We start from the raw sequence: 20,150 nt of genomic DNA on the forward strand, positions 1-20,150 counted from the left end.
GATTGACTGATGATGATTATGAGTGAGTCGATATTACAATATTTCAGTCATACCATGATGAAATGATGATTATAATGATCATTCAACACTAAATTTCAACAAACAAGAAAACACCCATTACTATTATCATGAGAAATCTATTTTGGAAACAGAGCACATTACAATAATGATTGTTTCCTTGTTTTTAAATCGCTATGTCCTCATATATGCAAGAAGTGCTTTCTGTTAGTGGCCAGCAATCTGTCAAGAACAATGTGTTACTTCCCTTTGTATGGACACCCTCAAGATATTACCCTGGATATTCAAGAAGAGAGGAACAAAACTAGCTGGTCCTATATAATTAGTCAGAATATCAGACAAGAAGACCTCATTTACACACTAATAAAACATCCCAGGAAATGGTGATGACACCAGGTGGTCACAAAATGTTGCCCTGAAACTTCCATGTACGAACCTGCAATGATTCTATGCCATGGTAGGGTGATATATGTTAGGTAAGCGTTGAGGGCGACACTGCTGGCTCGCTTCTGTTCCTTGAACCAGTGCCAGGCCTGACCAAAAGACTTGCCCCAGAAACCATTGTACTGATCCAAGTTTGTATTTAATTCTGCAAGAAACATGGAAATAGTAAGCAGAGGATATGATCTCAGAAGTGCCAGGTGATACGATTAGAAACAAGTGAGTGAGAAAGTGAAGCTGTGAGCAATGGACAAAGTATTACACACAGATCGGCTCTTCAACTCCCATGAATCACTATATGGACAGGTAACGAGACTTTTCTGGTACAGGTCAAATCAATCAAAAGATGCAAGTGTGTCTACTTTGGCATGATGCATAATACACCTATCCACTACCCTTTAAAAGAGGCAATAATAAATACTGTCTTCTCAGTAAGTGAAGAAATGTTGTCCACAAACTATCCATCAAATGCAGCAACTTTGTCTAGCCACTGTCCATAAGTAAAGCAATGTTCGCCACCCAGTACCCAGTAAGCAAAGCAATTTTTGCTATCCACTTTCCATTAAGTGAATCAATGCTGGTTACCCACTATCCATTAAATGAAGCAATGTTCGCTACCCACTATCCATTAAGTGAAGCAATGTTGCCTACCCCTATCAATTAAGTGAAGCAATGTTGTCTACCCACTATCCATAAGGGAAGCAATGTTATCTACCCACTATTCATAGGTGAAACAATGTTGGCTACCCTCTATCCATCAAGTGAAACAATGTTGGCTACCCACTATCCATCAAGTGAAGCAATGTTGGCTACCTACTATCCATCAAGTGTAGAGTGGGAATGTTTGCCTACCCTCTTGTAGTGTACCTGCCTCCACTTCATGGCATCCGTCATCAGCGACAGTTTCAACATTTTCGGTTTCTGATTGTGACTTTTTCATACCAACTGCTCGTCTAAACCCACCGCGCATCAGTGAGCTGAATCCTGAGCTTGGGTCACTCATCCTCCTCTGTGCATACTGGTTTTGCTGCAGAACACAATAAAAACTTTGTTTGAATGACATTGTAGAAGTTTAAAGTATCGAGATGACATATGCTGGAAAACGGTATAAGAAGCTACACCATAATGTTGCTTTTGTGTAAATAAGGAAGATGATCATCCATAAAGTTTTGCCATCTCTTCAGTAAAACTGCCTTTATGACACATTAAAAGGCCAGCCAGTGTCTCACCTACCGAATCTATGACTATAAGGAGAAAAACTCTTCTTGAGATAGAATAAGCCTGCAGGGGTTATGTTTAAAATTTAGAACTAGGTCTTTTGTCTAACACAAATTATCAAGGAAAGCTAAAAATGGACTAAACCTCACCTGATCATCAAAATCATCTACTGGAAAGTTTTCCATGTCGGGTGTTTCTGGACCAGACCCTTTGACCCGACTCACGGCCATCTCGGCGTGACCTTTGCCTTGGGGACCCCTCATTCGCATGTACTCCACACGCTTGTGACCTTTAAACCATCCTAATGACATTCGCTGGACCATCTTTGAGGTTAAACTTATCTGGAATGACAGTCATAAACATTATTGACCCATGCATTGTACACCCTGTTGTGTATCAAGAACATATACTTGGTAATCATACACGTTGTTGAGTCACAAGTCCACCTACCCATGCATCATACACTTTGTTGAGTGACAAGTCCACCTACCCATGCATCATACACTTTGTTGAGTGACAAGTCCACCTACCCATGCATCATACACTTTGTTGAGTCACAAGTCCACCTACCCATGCATCATACACATTGTTGAGTGACAAGTCCACCTACCCATGCATCATACACTTTGTTGAGTGACAAGTCCACCTACCCATGCATCATACACTTTGTTGAGTGACAAGTCCACCTACCCATGCATCATACACATTGTTGAGTGACAAGTCCACCTACCCATGCATCATACACGTTGTTGAGTCACAAGTCCACCTACCCATGCATCATACACATTGTTGAGTGACAAGTCCACCTACCCATGCATCATACACATTGTTGAGTAACAAGTCCACCTACCCATGCATCATACACATTGTTGAGTGACAAGTCCACCTACCCATGCATATGCATCATACACTTTGTTGAGTGACAAGTCCACCTACCCATGCATCATACACATTGTTCAGTGACAAGTCCACCTACCAATGCATCATACACATTGTTGAGTAACAAGTCCACCTACCCATGCATCATACAAATTGTTGAGTAACAAGTCCACCTACCCATGCATCATACACTTTGTTGAGTGACAAGTCCACCTACCCATGCATCATACACATTGTTGAGTAACAAGTCCACCTACCCATGCATCAAACACTTTGTTGAGTGACAAGTCCACCTACCCATGCATCACACACTTTGAATACCAAAACCACCTAATCTTTGTAAATCCTCTTGAGTAACAAGACCACTGACCCATGCATAGTACATATTTTTCAGTAACAAGACCATCTACTTGTGCATCATAAATCATCAACAAAACCAACTACCCTGGCATCGTACACCCTCTTGAGTAACAAGACCACCTACTTGTGCATCATAAACCCCCTTGAGTAACAAGACCACCTACCCGTGTGTCATAAACCATCTTGAGTAACAAAACCACCTACCCATGCATCATAAATCATCATGAGTAAAAAAAACTACCTACCCGAGCATCATACACCCTCTTAAGTGATTCATACTTGACAGAGCCCTGGAATATAAGCCCCTGGAAAGACCCGTCTTTGTCTGTTGCCAGCAACTCCACAGCGATGTTCTCACTATCACGAATGATGATGTCTTGGAAGGCCTGACACAAAAAACAACCTTGGTTTGAAATAGGATAATATATCACAGGAAGGATGACAATATATGGATGAGCAACTGCTATCAGAGCGATGTTTTGGTGTAAGTTCTAACACTGCTATCAAGTAAGCATATATTGTCATCCTTCCTTACTACTCCAACTTCTAAATGCCTCTCCAAGAAGTAATATTTCACAGTTTATACTTAAAAATGTTCAAACATTCACAGAATCATTAAGTAAGTGACAGAGAGAATTCTGTATAAAGGGAAGTAACTCTGCAAAACACTACAAGTGAACACATCAGAGAGCCATCACCATGCATATATGAGACTAGTGAATGAGTGAGTGAGTTTAGTTTTACGCTGCACTCAGCAATATTCCAGCTATATAGTGGCGGTATGTAAATAATCGAGTCTGGACCAGACAATCCAGTGATCAACAACATGAGCATCGATCTGCGCAATTGGGAACCGATGACATGTGTCAACCAAGTCAACGAGCCTGATCACCCGATCCCATTAGTTGCCTCTTACGACAACCTGAGTCTCCTTTTACAGCAAACATGGGTTGCTGAAGGCTTACTCTACCCCGGACCTTCACTGGCCTATATGAGACTATATAATGGGCAGAATAAAAAACGTACTGTAATCTGAACATTATTTCAGAATGAGGGATTGTGTATTACTGTATGTGTTGTATGTAATGTTCAAGATAATGATTTCCTTCAAGTTTTTGTCACACTACATAGAACCATGTTGACTTGAAAGCATCATGAAATTCCCACAAGTCTATTTAAACAGTCTGACAGCACTACATAATGAATCCATGGATCGGCATCATCAAACCTACACAATAAAAACAGGATGACATGAATCAACCAAGCCAGTGAGCCTGACCATCGAACAAGCAGGGGTCTCTTTCAGGCCACTTACGGTCAACACTGGTTCAAAAAGATGAATTCTACCCAGATTTTCATGGTGTTATAGCACTCCCTGACAATTCCTCTTCAGTTTTCGTCTTGATGTGATATATCTGATCCCATCAAAAGTCATACTCAAGTGAGCAATATTCGAGCAATATCATGGCAGGGGACACCAGAAATTGGCTTCAAACATTGTACCTATGTCAGGTATCAAACCTGGTCCTTCTGTGTGATGATTGAACACTTTAACCACTAGACCACCCCATCGTCCCATCATAAAAGAAACTTCAGCATGAAAACAAGTTTTCAAGAGTCCCAAAACAGTTGATAGAATTTGTGATGGCTCTCAACCGTTTTTGAGGTGAAAGAGAGCGTACTGATGATATTTCATGTCAATCATGAATTATGAAGGCCAAAGTTATATGACTGAAAAATGGAGATAACACACAAATAAATGAGGATGGTCAGTTAACACTATCCTTAAAATAGAAAACATGAAGCAGTCGTGGTCTTACCTCTTCAAAATTATCAACTGTAAAGAATATATTTGGATATGTTATTTCTTCTTCTGTACCCTTACTATCCATTCGACGACGACTCGGGGAAGGATAGACCCGCTGAAATACACAAATTATATATCACTGGATGTATGGTACTCTCTGGATAATCTCAGCTCTTGAAACTATTTTTAAAGAGCTTGTCCAAAGTGAAACAGTCAAGCAGAAAACATTACCACAATACAATCAGTAGCGATTTAACAATTGATTAATTATAGTCCAGTAACATCTAGTTAATTAAGCACAAGCAAACTTAAGCCATTCACATCTTATATACGACAAAATGTTATGGATGTCAACTTCTTCGTTATTGTTTTCACGATGTTTCTGGGCTGTTCCTTGCCCATTCTCTTGCAAGGAATAGCCAAGAAACGTGAAAACAGTAAAGAAGAAGTTGACATCCATGACATTTTGTCGTCTATTAGAATACCAACTTCTAAATGCCTCTCAAGAACCTCATTCACACCTTGTTAATTAAAACTGTGGCATGTGGCCTCTATAAAGTTTCCCTCTGTGACCTACGAAATCAGTGATGTGTGACAGAAGTTGCCCCGTATTTGTATGAAAAAAATCTGCAGTTTTTAACAAGTAAATGGTACAACTAATCAGTTTCTGTGACAAACAGATTAATGTCATTTTAATGTGCTGTCATAGTAACAACTTCAAACTGGAATTCAACAAAGGAACGTTCCAATCAACACATTCCAGTGTGACAAAGTTTGGCAATTTTGATATTCATGTGTCCACAGATTTCCGTGACAGGGGCGGATATATATGTCTGCTATCATACAGTTTACCCATTCATTGTTTTTTCCCTCATTAACTTGGTGCTGTGTGTTTCACTGATTTTGTGAGACTACTTTCTGAGTTTACAATTTAGAATGATTTAGTTCTGTATGAACTGATGTCTACATTAACGTTCATGCCTGGACTTAGGAAACAATCATAACTAGTAAAGACTGTTTCTGGGACAACAATCACTGGCTCCTGCTCTTGTCTGTGCAGGTCAAGGTCATTAACAATGTCATCAAACAGGCAGTCTACAGATTACTGTTCCAGAAGTCTTGCATGCGAAAATGCGCCAGTTTCCAGGTGTGCCTGCGGAATCCACTTGCTTCTTGTGGGCATATTGTTGATGAGGGCACATGTGACTGCCCAATAGTGTAAGTTAGGCATTTGAGCTTGTCAGAGTATGACTTTATTTTGTGACAGTCATATTTAAGTGTGAAACTAACATGACATTTGGCTTTACGTTATTATCAACTTCTAACCTGAGTGAACTTCCTGAGTATCTGCAGATTTTTCTCATCAGTCCTTGTACACACCGCACATGTGACTCTGTAGACAAACTGCAGGACAAGCAAAGGAATAATAATAATAATGAAAATAATAATAAACATATAATAAACATATAATAATAATAATATAATCATAATAATAATCATATGTTGTAAAACTATCTTGAGGTGAACTCCTCACATCATAAATAATTGTTGAACATGATATTCAGGGCTAGATACAGCTTTTTGAGAAAGGAGTGGGGTACACTGTTGACAAAAGATGGTGTGCACACTTCCTTTTCACCCATGTTTCAATGGTCATTTAACAAAATTTCAGGACAAAAGGGGGGATCTATCTATGATATTTACACGTTACAATGCAAAGCTGACTCCAATATTTTGTCATTAATCTGACATAGCCTTGAAATAGCTGTGACGAGACATTCACTTGATGCTGACATTGTGCAATATTCACCTGATGTAAGATAATGTTGAGATAGACAGTCTCCTCCCAGTCAACTGTCTTATCATCGAGAGATGGAAGCTTCTTTGAGTCACGACGGTAGACTTCTATTTCTGCCTGTTACGAAAGAAATCAACCAAAAATAAGTTAAACAGCGAAGTACATATAAAATCAATCAATTTGTCGATTGCAGTTTCTAGTCAGAGTGAGTGAGTGAGTTTAGTTTTATGCTGCACTCAGCAATATTCCAGTTATATGGCGGCAGCCTGTAAATAATCAGACTGGACCAGACGATCCAGTGATCAACAACATGAGCATCGATCTGCGCAATCAGGAACCGATGACATGTGCCAACCAAGTCAGCAAGTCTGACCACCCGTTAGTCGCCTCATACGACAAGCATAGTTTCTAGTCAGAAACCTTAAATTGTTTCTACTATGTAGTGGAGTAATTTGGACTGAAGGTACAATTATTTGAAAATATATTGCATCACCTAGCTATGACTTGAAAATATTTGGAAGTATTTTTCAAATATGTAGAGTCACATATGCACTATATCATATCATTTTTGAATGAATTTTTGTTTCTTATTTAAACACATTTATTTCAAAGAAATCTTGTAAGACATGTCATAAATGATTCAGGTTTACAATCTGTCAGTTTTACAAAACAGAAGTTGTTCAAAAGAGAAAGAAATACTTCCCTATCAAACTTGATTTTGTGTTTATCAGAACCACATCTATTTTCTATCCCTTCATATATGAAGTTAGGACCTGCACATAAAATCAGTCACAAGATGCTAAATACAATGAATCATTCATACTTTTACTGCAAAAAGTGTGTTAATTTAATGTTCACTTGTATTTCTGACTGAGATGCGTCTGTTTATACATAACTGACTCGTCAATCAGTTTCAATTTGTCACCAAGTGACAAATCAGTTTGCCTATGACTCGTTGCTATAACTCAAGTTGACCATGATTTTAGTCTTTAATCTGTACCTGAGACAGTCCTGATCTTTAGAAGTTGGTGAATCAGATAACGTCAAACTTTATGGATAAGCAACTTCTTTAATCAAGTGGAGTGACATTTCGATACAGCTTCTTGTATCGTGACTTTCTTGACAACAATACAAGAAGCCGTATCGAAATGGCACTCCACCTGAATAAAGAAGTTGCTCATCCAGAAAGTTTTGTCCTTAGCAGAGTATGGATATGATAGATACCACTGTATTGTTTTATAACAAATATACATACTTGTAAAGAAGCAGGTTTTCCTTTGGCACCAAGTTTATTCCTTCTCACGTAGAACAACATGTCATCTCGACTTTCATCTGGTGAGGTGCTGCCATCTAGGAAGTACTGCGAGAACAGCTTGGTCCAGAAGTTGCTCACATTGACTAATTCAAAGCCTGAATCTGTAAATACAACACTGTATATCACCTGGGGAACTTGTCCACAATAATGAGTTCACTTTATGAATTTACTTTAAACATCTACAATATATACTTGAAAAACGTGAGTGCTTGACATTTCCCTGCACCCAGTTTGCTCAATAGCAGTAGTTGCTAACTTTAGGTTTCCAATTGCACAGATCGATGCTCATGTTGTTGATCACTGGATTGTCTGGTCCAGACTCGATTATTTACAGACTGCTGCCATAGAGCTGGGATACTGCTGAGTGCAGCATAAAACTAAACTCACTCACTCACTATAATGAATCTCTGTAAGAATCTGTCATGACAGAGTTACCACAGTCCTATAGAAGTAATGAGTGCTTTTTTGAGCTGCATATGATCTGGCTGAATCTGGAGTACTAGCTTTGGAGCAATCAACTCTACACTCAACATCAGGTACAGCTGGATGAACTGCAGTCTACTTCAAAAACTATTACACATTGTTACGAGTATGTATTTTCTGTATATTTTTGTTATTAATTAAGTAATAATTATTATTGGGTCACAACATTTAGTGTTTTGAATAATAATTCTGATGGGACACGTTTCGTTTTAATAGCAGGTCAACACTTTTAGGATTCTGGTTTTCTGGAATTTAGCTGCTCCTAGTTTTCCGTGTGTTTACTTCCGGGAGACTTATTTGAGGGCATTCTACACTGTTGAAGATGTTCGTAAGTGCCCGCACTTTTGGGAAATGACTTAGTATATATATAAAAAGGCTGGTTGCCGTGTTGAGGGTGACACTCATTCATATTAACTGGAGGATACATCACTGCCATCTCTTGATCATCAAAACCTGTCAACGTCTGATTATTTGCTGTCAGTCCGATCGCTGTGTTTACATTCTGCATAGTTGATTATTTTTCGCACTAAGACTTTGGAGAGTTTGCTATATTGTATTTTGTGACCCATTGCTTTCGATTTTGTCTCAGATGTACTGAATTTGTAATCAGCATTGTGACTATTGACTTGTGACTTTGTATACCTTGTTCTCGTTGCATAATAATACATAATTTGAACGTTTATGACTTTTCTTTGTTCTGTTTTGCTGGTTCACAGGGGATTTCTTACATTGTTGTCACGGTAAATTTTTAACCGTAACAACATACAATACTCAGTGAAATGCTGTTCACAATCAAAACATCAGACAAACTGTGTTAGATATTTGCAGAATTGAAGTCCTGAAATTAAAATGTTGTTACACAAAGAAAGGGTGGAGAGGGCACAGCACAGGTTAATGAATCAATGACTTTGTTGGCACTTGTGAACATGCTTCTTGAATAGCTGACTGTCCGTTCTCTGCATTCCTCCCTCGTAACAAACACTGAACAGTGTTTCATTGAGACTTTTATGTTTATTACTTTTCAAGCTAGAATGCAATTCATTGACTCAAATTCATTTGACTCAAAAAGACTGTCGGGGCAGGTGTGGTACACAGAGTTAATGCATAGAGATAAGACATAAACAACATCATTTGGTGGACACATTCCTATTCCTTCACTATTAAACTGCAAATTGACTGTTGGTTTTCATGAGCCATTAACGAAACACACATGAACACTAACCCCCCATCCCCAACCCTCAGAACCCAAAATGGACTAAATATTCCCCTGGTGATGACCTTTCATCACTTGCAACCAGTAGTTGTTTCACAGATAATTTTTCAAAATGTAGAGTATGTATGCATTATTTTCTTTACAATATAAGAGTACTGGGAAATGTTAGAGTACTGAATGGAATTCAATGGCGTGTAAGTACTCTTGTGCTTTGTTTCGTGTATGTACCACAACATTGCTACTCTTGTGTAAACAGGTCAATAAACAACAAAGCAATACTTTTTCAGATAAATACGTCTGTAAATGATACTAAGACCGTACAGCATTGCTGTGGTGCATGTCTGCTACATTTTCTGCCTTTTTTCCTACTGGATCATGCATATTTTTTATAGGTACATACGCCAACATGGCCCTTATCTGGAGTATTTCATCAATACATACCTGAAGACTGTCATATTTTGTTTAACACACTGACATGTATTAATTCAACATGATTTGCTTAGCAAACTTTAAAGCACATCCTCTGAATATAACAGTTTTTCAATTCAAAATGTTTCCAAGCAATTTCAACAGTCTTTCTACATTAGAGCCTGCATAAAGAACTACTGATTGTATTTGGAGTTAACTATTTTATACTTATGCAGGGCATTACTGGTTTGTGGTTTACTTTTTGTTTAACACCAAACACAGCAATATTCCAGGAACATGGCAATGGTATGTAAATAATCATGTCTGGAGACTTGACAATCCAGTGATTAACATCATGAGCATAGACAATTGCAGCTGGGGTATGTTGACATCCATGAACTAAGTCCTCAAGCCTGGCAGCCTGATCCTGTTAGTTGCTCCTTATGGCAAACATGGATTGCTGAGGACCAATTGTAACCAGGATCTTCTGGGTTGTGAATAATGGTCATTGGAAAATAACTATATTTTTACAGAAATCAAGTAGGTCTGTATTTTCGCAAGTCATAGACTAAGAAATTGGTATCAGTTTCTACCAACCGTATTTGATTTATAGAAACACATCGCAATAATTTATCGAATGTAACAACGTATGACTATGACAGTCGATAACAAATTTCATAAACATAACTACACCATTATCAAAGCAAACAACCAATGAAGAATCATTATATAAATTCATTTTCTTATGGTACTAAGACTCTAATGCAGTGATTATGACTGTCGTGTCATACGTATGTTCATACTCGTGATACACGGAACAATAATTATAAGGTTATGCTCGTCATGTTGTTTTGGGAAAACAACACCTTGTTCGGGATTCCCTTACCATCGTCCCCAATTGTAGGGTGAGTTCTGTTCCTCTCTTCAACAATAGAGTTCAGCATTCGCTGCAAGAGCGATTCCTTTTTCACAGGCGAGGATGGTTCACTCGAAGGCGATGCTTCTTCGTCTTCCGCCATATTTTGTCAACTACGATAATCAACTTCCGGCAAAAAGCGTTTTTGTAAACCACCTCAAAATTCGCAGATAGACTGGTGCTCCCTTTTCCACTTGCTAACCAATAAAGCATTCTTTTTCTTATCCATTCGGCATCTTAAACCTTACAAGTTCTGCAAAGACACAATACAAGATCGACTTCTCATCACTGCTTCTTGTATTACTTCGACGATCAAAAAAGTGGGCGTGTCCAAAATGTAATGATAACGAAGGGAGGCTACTCTAAGAATTTAAGAGTTACCTCCTCGGAAGTTTCTATTTGGTCGCTAGGGGGCTTCGAGCACGTTCTTTCCTTTCGTCCTTGGGTTTCGTAAGCCAAACGGGTCCGAACCATGGAAGAATACGCTCGTGATCCGTGCCCATGGCGTATAGTTGACGATTGTGGTGGCGCTTTTTCGATGGGAGCGATTGGTGGCTCGTTATTTCACGGCATTAAAGGGTACAGAAACGCTCCAAGTGGAAACTACAGACGACTTATTGGCAGCCTCGTGTCCATTAAAGAGAAGGCTCCCATTACAGGGGGCAACTTTGCAGTGTGGGGTGGACTTTTCTCAGCAATTGACTGTTCAATGGTGTATATCAGAAAGAAAGAGGATCCATGGAATTCTATAACAAGTGGTGCCCTAACCGGTGCCATTCTTTCTGTGAGGAATGGAGCAGGAGCCATGGTGGGCTCTGCCATTATTGGTGGCGTTCTGTTGGCACTCATAGAAGGCATGGGGATAATGTTCACCCGTTTCTCAGCCGAACAGTTCAACCCAGCCAACAGGACTGTCATGGAAGAACCACAGCCCCCTCAAGCTCAGAGTAATATATTTGGACAATCAACACCCAATTATCAATAATGAATGTATTTATTAGACTTGGAAAACATTCATAGCATTTTAGAGATTACTTATATATTCTTACAGAGAGTATATTGGTCTTGTGGAGTGAAACAGGGAACATCTAGTGAAACATTTTTTGACGTGTTTCACGACTGCAACTAATCTGTGGAATGGAACTTGTGCTGCGTTATAAAAACAGACGTTTAGACTTGACAACATTGTGTAGATACATGTAATGTTATTTGAAGTAATGGGTTTGATATGCGTCAACACCCCATTGTTGTCCTCCAGAATTGAAGGGGGTTAAATGTGATCATTCATTATGAAATGTACATGTCTCTGTTTTAGACAAGAAACTGAACTCTCCGAGGGCTTAAGATTATTCTTTATTTGCCATATTTATGTATGTGAAATACATGTTGTTAAGTGATCTACTTAGAAACCAACAAGAGACACTGGAAATTAAAATTTGTAATTGACAATGTTTTTTTTCATTATTATACCATGAAACGGGACCAGCTTCACCGACTTGGCTGAAATAGTCATTGTATCCCAGTTTGCCGAGGTCGATACTTGCACTGTTGATCACTGGATTGTCTTGTTTAGACTGGATTACTTACAGACCACCATATGGCTGGAATATTCCTGAGTGCAGCATAAAAACCACTCGCAGAATTATCTGGTACTGGTACTTGTCATACTCAAGACAATGTCTTTCAGGTAACCTCTGTTCATGTATTGGCACATGTGGGTTGTGATGAAATCTACAGTTCACTTCAAATCGACATTGGTTGGTGATAATTGAAAACGGCTATTGTGATTTGAAATTTGCATCTTTATTTTAAAAAAATTGGTGTTGAGACAAGAAACAAAAGATCTGTGATTCACCTTTGATTATTATCAGCGCTCATGATAATGGTGAAAATTTATATGGTGCTAAATCCAACAACTAAGTTGGTGCTCGTGATGTGTAGAATCTAACAGCTTGTATTTTGATGTTTCGTGATTTGAGGGGTAGAATGGGCCTTCAGCAACCCATGTTTGCCATAAAAGGCGACTATGCTTGTAAGAGATGACTAATGGGATCAGGTGTTCAGGCTCGCTGACTTGATTGACACGTCATTGGTTCCTAATTGTGCAGATTGATGCTCCTGGATTGTCTGGTCCAGACTTTATTATTTATTGACTGCCTCCATAAAGCTGGAATATTGCTGAGTGCGGTGTAAAACGAAAACTCGTTCGCTCACTCTTGTGAATTGAAAGTTGGTCATTATATACTGAGTCAAAAAAGAAACTTCACAAAATGTAATTTTTAAAAATCATGAATAATTTTTCACTGATGATACATCTATGTATACGAAATGGGATCCCTATCTAGGAAAACGTTAGCAAAACCCAATCATGCTCAACCATTCGTCTTGCAAATGATGTTAATGCCAAAGCAGCCGATCACTTGATCGTCACATCAAAGTTTTCATTATTTTCATGTGTTTGCATTGGCTCAAGAATTGAAAAAAACACTTTTAAACCACAGTTCTAATGATACTTTAAATGCCACGATTGTCAAATGTGCAAAGTGAACATGCCATTGGCATGTTGCAAGCGGGAAGATCGGTTATGTACATCGCAAGAGCAGTGGGAAGCAGCCTTAACTTGTGAGGTTGTCTACAGCAAATTGGCACCACTTCTGATCACCCAAGGTCGGGTCATCCATATGTGACATCATGAGCAGAAGACCATCCAATCGTCCAGCATTACCAGCGTGGCAGATTTCTGCAGACCACGCGAACCAGGGCTGAGATGTTTACAGGTTGACTGTCCTCACAGACCATTCGAAATCAGTTGCGGGCTGTCAATCTCCATTCTCAACGTCCATATTGTGACTTGACATTCTGTATGCCCATGTACTGGAATGGCAGTGTAGTATAAACATAAAGGAACTGATTGTGGCACTGTCAGTGTATCGAGTACATCACACAGATCTCAGCGATGAAATAATAACAGTTTAACCATTAACAGTTCAATCTTACCATCTCTTGTTCTTTCATAGTGCCCTGAAGAAAGAATGAAGTTTCTTTTTTGACTCAGTATAGATGATAGAAGGGTGGTGTTTTGTAAAACAGTATTTAAGTGGTGATATGATGACCCCTTGATACGGTATCAATTTGCCCCCTCATGACTGGTCAGAACATGTTCTCCAGAACTGTTCTGGTTATGTTTGTCTGATGCCAAGTGAGTCATTATGTAATTTGTATCATGTAAACTAAAATTCTAGTGTTGCGTTGGTGATAAACTAAGCTCATAGTCCTTGTAGTATCATCCAGTAGATTTGCACATGAGACGGACTACAAGAACTGAAGCTTTGTTCATAGCTACAGGATCTGCTTGTCCCATTGACAATGACTTTAGAACTGAATAATAGTTTTGATCGGGATTCCCCAATATGTAGGTGATTTTACAGACAAATATTGTAGCAAATCATTTGGCACTATAATATATGTGAAGCTTCTCTCAAACTATTATCAGCAGTTGTAGATGTTCCTGTGGGATTCTAGGTATTTGTTATTGATTGTCATGAAAATGATGCAACACATTCCCAGAATGTTAATCCGTGTTTTACACCATGCACAAACCTGTTTCCAGTACACACAGATGAAGAGAATGGATGCAAAAGAAAATCAGAGGCACACACATTAATATTCACTGCACTCATAATTCATCTATGACTCTCTGAATGATTCATTCCAGGTTCTAGAGATATCATCAAAACTTGTACACTTCCTTCAAAGGATCCTTATTTGGCCTGCAAGAAGTTGTAAGACTAATAATTGGTAGGGCTGTGTATTGGCAATTAATTTGTGTAGCAATATACAGCTGAAGCCCTCTAAACCGGCATGCTTTGGGACCTGCAAAATATTCTGGTGTAACGAATGTGTCAGTTATTAAACTTGCCCTTTTCAACCTGAGGATGACATTTCATGTAATCAACGGTGTTGTTAATAGTAAAACACTTTCTGCTAATCTTCAAAGCCATGTTGACACGACAATCGACTGACAAACTGTGATATGCCAATTAATTTAATCTGCCAAGTGACACATGCTGCTCATCAATTTACTTCACCTTCTTATGCTTAACCACCGCATTTAACTGTAATCCACTGTGTTGTTAATACATGTTTAGCCAATCAACAGGTAAGCCATGATAGCACATGCCAGTTTTGTGAGAGTTAACTCTTGTGGAAGTCGTGGTGGCTGAGCGGGCTAGATGACTGACTTTGTGTGCTGGCAATTAGGTGCTTGACTCTGAGGGTGTGGGTTTGAATCCTGGATGGGACTCGACCAAAAAAAGTACTAGAATTTGTACTTTACTCGGAAAGTAAAATCCAAAATATGACATATGTTACTGTACAACCGTCAACTGGGCATTCTTTATTATGGTGAAGGACGGAATAGGCTAGGGCTGATGCTGGATTAGAGGGCATGCAAATGATCATAAATTAACTAGCCTCTGCTGGGACCAAATTCTAGTGCTGATATTGAGAGCATGCTGGATTTTGGCATCGATGCCGGTTTTGAGGGTTTCCACTGTATTGTTATTCAGGTACCTGTTCGATGCTAAGTGATACTAATTGTACATGTTGATCCTGTTTTCTACATAATATTTTAAAGTCCTGAAACATGCATTTCATGACTCTCATTATCTCAATCTCAAAGTTAGCTTGCATAGTATTGGATTCTAGTATCTTTTGTGCAATATTTAGTATGACAATATGTCTTGTTATCCCCCACAACAATGAAGTTGTTGGGAATGAAGAAACCTCTGTGAGTTCACAATACTTAGTCTGAAGCATACCTCCTTAACTATTCATGATAACTTAACCAAACTTGTACATCTGTCAAGCATGATCCCAAGATGTGCCTTTTTGGGGTTAGACCCAGATATGAATTTTATTTTTTGTGGTTTCCATGGAAACATCGCTTAAGCTTTGACTCTGAGGTTGTAATCATGGTCATCATGTCTAGAGCAGATCTTCTAAACTGTACAGGCTGGCTTCAACAGACTTGGTACACATCAATCATGATCAGTAGATGTGCCTTTTGGGGATTTGACTCAGATATGAACTATATTTCTTGCAGTTTCCATGGAAACATGACTTAGGTTGTGACTATGAGGGTGTCATCTTGTCTGGAGTGATCTAAATTTTGCTGTACTAAACGTGGTGCACATGTTCTCAGTGTTCACCATGATCCCTAGATGTGGATTTTGGAGGTTACACCAGTGTATGATTTTGATTCTTGGTGGTTTTGCATGACAAAAATTGGTGGTTGTGCTCATTTCCAGAGTAAAACCTCAAAACTGGTAACTATTTCTTCACCAAACTTGGCACATAGAAAGGTCTCTTGGTATAGTGGTGTCTTTTGGTGGGATAAGATATCTGAATAGAACGTTGTTTGTGTTTCCATGGCCACAAGTTCGACCTCAACTGGGACCCGTAAAGGTCCGGGATTTGAGGGGTCAAATAGGCCTTCAGCAACCCATGCTTGCCATAAAAGGTGACTATGCTTCTTGTAAGAGGCGACTAACGGGATCGAGTGGTCAGCCTTGCTGACTTGGTTGAAACCTGTCACTGGTACCAGTAACACATATATTTTTGATGCTCATGTTGTTGATCACTATATTGTCTGGTCCAGACATGATTATTTACAGACCGCCGCCATATAGCTGGAATATTGCTGAGTGCAGCGTAAAACTAAACTTACTCACTCAACCTCAACTGAATTTGGTGGTAGTGTTCTTTTCTGGAGCAGAACTTTAAGACTTGACAAAACTTTCCTTCCACTCTGCCATATGCACACCAAAACATTGACATACTGTAATAATCATAAATTAGTTGACATATTCCTGAAGAGTATTTTGCCATTCATCCTGGTATATTTATATGGTACCTGTAATCACATAAAGCATCATTCTGTAACATTGTAATCTTTGTATGTCTTAATCAGGACAAGACAGGCCAATCTCCTGTATAATGAGCCAGGTAACCCGAGTCAAATGAAAGAAACAACTTTGAGTGGTCACTTGCTTTCCAAAGAAGTCTTGAGAGCAGATTGCATTGTTGCCTTCTCAAAATCGGTAACAACTGCAGAGGGATCGTCAAGGAAACCATGATCATCAACCCGTGAAGGACCAGGGTAGAATAGGCCTTCTGCAACCCATGCTTGTGATAAAGGCAACTTGCCTGTCCTGGGAGGTGACGAAGGGATCAGGTGGTCAGGCCTGGTGGACACCTGTCATTGGTTCCCAGTTGGGCAGATCTATGCGCATGCTGTTGATCACTGAATTGTCTGGTCCAGACTCGATTATTTACAGACCGCCACCATATAGCTGGAATGTTGCTGTGTGCGGGTAAAGTTAAACTTACTCAATCACCAAGATCATCACATCTATCAGAAACAGCTCAAAGGATTTCATACACAGACTTATTTTTAGGTTACATGATTGCATATATACTGTCTTCCTGGTCTCTGTCATGGAACCATGCTAATTAAACAGATGTACATGTAAAAGGGTAGCAATAACATAAAAAATGGGATTTTGTTCTCCGTTGGCCATTTTCGTGGGACAACTTTTCCGAAGAAATTATATAGTTACAGATTGTGTCTGTCCCGTAAAGAGCACCGTGCATCGATGGAAAAGGGGGCAAGTGGTAGACAACCTCTTCATCTGGCTTTGCCACTTCATCAACATACAAAGTATGCATCTGTCTGATCTTTTCTTGGGCCCTCTTCTTCATGTGGCTTATGAATCTGACCCTGTATTCTTCTGGGGGGTGGCAGTGTTCGGTAGAAATATTCAGTGGTACATCTCACATTTTCTGTTGCTACAGTTCATTGCACCTAATGGGCCATACTGTTACTGTAAAGGGGGAGGTGGGCAGCTGTTATTTTAACAATGTGTTGTAGTACTGGCATGTGGGTTATATCCTTTCGTGCAACGGGGGATTTTACAAGCGCTTCGACGTTACTTTACAGTGATAGAAGCTGAGCTATAATCACATCGCGACCAACAAGGGGAATAAACATGGATCGCTCGACACGGGGTTGTATTATGGCGTCTCACAGGGCTATCCATGTTATAAAGCGGCACGGTATATCGTATCTCGCGAGGGTACAACATACAACTGGCTTTAGCAGGAATGGTACATACAGTGACACGCTAGCACATGCCTGTGGCTCACTGAAGGCAATCGCTAGAAAAGAGGAGGTCTATCAGTGGATAATCAGGGGGTATTGCGTGGATTCACATCGATTCAAAAACCGAGTGTTCGTTTAACCAACATATTTTTACCCATAATTACCCAGGGATAGATTTACTTTCTTTTACAAATTCGATTTCGTCATATTCCGTGCCCTATTGTGGCCGTGGCCGTGTTTGGCAGTTTGGCAGTTTAACTCCTGAGAGTTTCTAGGACTTCGGTCCTGCCCCACAACGATGCACATGGGAAACATGTGGTCTCACCTTAGGCAAGTGAGTTTGTTCGAATTTGCCTCTGTTCACCCAGCAGAAAATGGGTACCCGGTGAGATAGAGTCCTGTGACTATTACCTTCTAGCGCCTAAGAGGGCAGCTTGGGTTATCCGGGGTAATGATAATCAGATTCTGATTAGAGCGTGCAGTGAGCAACTGGTCAGGCAACATATGAAAAAGAAGTGCTCTTCATACCATACCACTGTCGAAATAATTTCGCAAATGAAAACCTCAGCTAGAAATAAAAGTCAGCTTCAAAAGAAGACCTATAAAATTATATGATTTGAAAATTTGAACCGGAAAGTCTGACAAACTTTTTAAAGTGGAATGGGTGATATTCTATATGGCACAACACAACAAAGGTAATTGTAGCCAGTACCAAAATCAAGAAAAGCATTTTTCAAACCGTCCATTATTCTCAGATTTTAGTAATGAAAGTGGCCGTTGTCGCCGTACACCTTGTCACGTAGGTGAGGGCTTGCCACTGTTAGTTTTACGGTCGCCGTCGATATGGATGTCGTGTTGTTGTGTACAGTCCACTCCCTGCCTCTAGGCGTGGTGCTACAGCGCGTCACGACCGAGGAAGGAGCGGCATTGGTCGTATGTTTATCCTGCAAGAAATGTCATGATAGAATTTCCTGGGCCCACTTGCACAAAGCAATCTTAGCGCTATGACTGTCTTACGCCTATGTTGAAGAATGGGAGTTACAATCATTGTAGCGCTAAGATCGCTTTGTGCAATTCAGCCCTGATTAACGGACTTTCTTTGAAGACAATTGCATCGATGGAATAAATTATTTCGATGTTTTAGAAGTTGTACATATATTTTGACTCTAGAAGTGTTTTTATTCGCGTGAAATAGAATAATTCTGATATGTATCATATTTTTGTAAATAGGTGATTTCCGCAGGTGTATAAGTAACAAATATATAAATGATGGGTCCAGATATTTCTTCTTACAAAAACTCCCTTATTAGAAGATCTATCGCCGTTCAACGGCTCTTTAGGTGTAGAGTGAAAACTAAGTGTGGTCATAGGCGACGCACAACTGTAATAGATATGTCGTCATCATGAGTGCGACGTTACAGTTAGTGACAATAGTGCAAAACGTAGTCATTGACAACGGTAGGGTTGCATTTGTGACGTCATCATGTTTTTTATGTTTTCTAGCATTTATTTCTCGCAGTTGAAGAGACTGCAGTGTAATATTTTTACGGCAATATTAGGCCAGGAGCATTAGACATGATTTTGGACAAATATAGTAGAAAAAAAATCAGGAAAGCTTCAGAACATCATTGCCATGTGCAAAGTACAAAGTTTTGCAAATTCTACCTTGTGGCATTTTCAAGATGGCCGCCAATTTCAAGATGGCCTCCAAAATCATTACAATGATTATACACACAGATATTTTGTCAATAATTATGTCATGTGATATATCAAATGAAAGCTCATCTCACATGGTTCTGATTAACAGAATTACTATCCCCTCAAGATAGATGGCTTTATCCTTTTCTTGAAAAAAATTACCATTGAACCCATGTGAAGGTGATAAGCATATAATGATATGTTGTCTGGCTAACAGTACAGGAAGTACATTTCTCTGAGAAAAACAACGTCACCGATGGGACGAGAAATTATGGATTTCATCATGATTTTTCCGAAACATTTAAGTAAATTTTGATTTTGAAACAATTCAATAACTTTATGGAACAAATAAAATAGATAAGATGTGATACTTGGGTGAACTTTATTGAAGTATGAACTGAAAACTGACAGAACAACATAAAACACAACATAAT

The 20,150-nt window shown here is 39.2% G+C and overlaps 2 protein-coding genes across 3 annotated transcripts in view; one reads left to right on the plus strand and one right to left on the minus strand.

Moving 5' to 3' along the window:
• The window catches only part of LOC137260975 (uncharacterized protein KIAA0930 homolog), a 225,905-nt gene extending 214,694 nt beyond the window's left edge, over window positions 1-11,211 (minus strand). For both annotated transcript variants that reach the window (XR_010954832.1, XM_067798566.1), the window contains exons 1-9: window positions 10,827-11,211; window positions 7,777-7,937; window positions 6,534-6,638; window positions 6,050-6,127; window positions 4,737-4,838; window positions 3,162-3,302; window positions 1,827-2,018; window positions 1,312-1,486; window positions 455-607 (exon numbers count right to left, since the gene is read on the minus strand). Coding sequence is in view for 1 of the 2 variants with exons in the window: in XM_067798566.1 (XP_067654667.1) it covers window positions 455-607; window positions 1,312-1,486; window positions 1,827-2,018; window positions 3,162-3,302; window positions 4,737-4,838; window positions 6,050-6,127; window positions 6,534-6,638; window positions 7,777-7,937; window positions 10,827-10,959 (1,240 nt within the window). In the remaining variant the exon portion in view is untranslated. The remainder of the gene's footprint in view (window positions 1-454; window positions 608-1,311; window positions 1,487-1,826; window positions 2,019-3,161; window positions 3,303-4,736; window positions 4,839-6,049; window positions 6,128-6,533; window positions 6,639-7,776; window positions 7,938-10,826) is intronic.
• A 57-nt stretch (window positions 11,212-11,268) lies between these two features.
• Window positions 11,269-12,305, plus strand: LOC137260984 (mitochondrial import inner membrane translocase subunit Tim17-A-like). Its single transcript, XM_067798574.1, has one exon. It carries the CDS (start codon window positions 11,329-11,331, stop codon window positions 11,839-11,841), a length of 513 nt encoding a protein of 170 aa, XP_067654675.1. The 5' UTR covers window positions 11,269-11,328; the 3' UTR covers window positions 11,842-12,305.
• The last annotated feature ends 7,845 nt before the right edge of the window (window positions 12,306-20,150 follow it).

The sequence above is a fragment of the Haliotis asinina genome, chromosome 14, assembly GCF_037392515.1.
Source record: "Haliotis asinina isolate JCU_RB_2024 chromosome 14, JCU_Hal_asi_v2, whole genome shotgun sequence".
NCBI lineage: Eukaryota > Metazoa > Mollusca > Gastropoda > Lepetellida > Haliotidae > Haliotis > Haliotis asinina.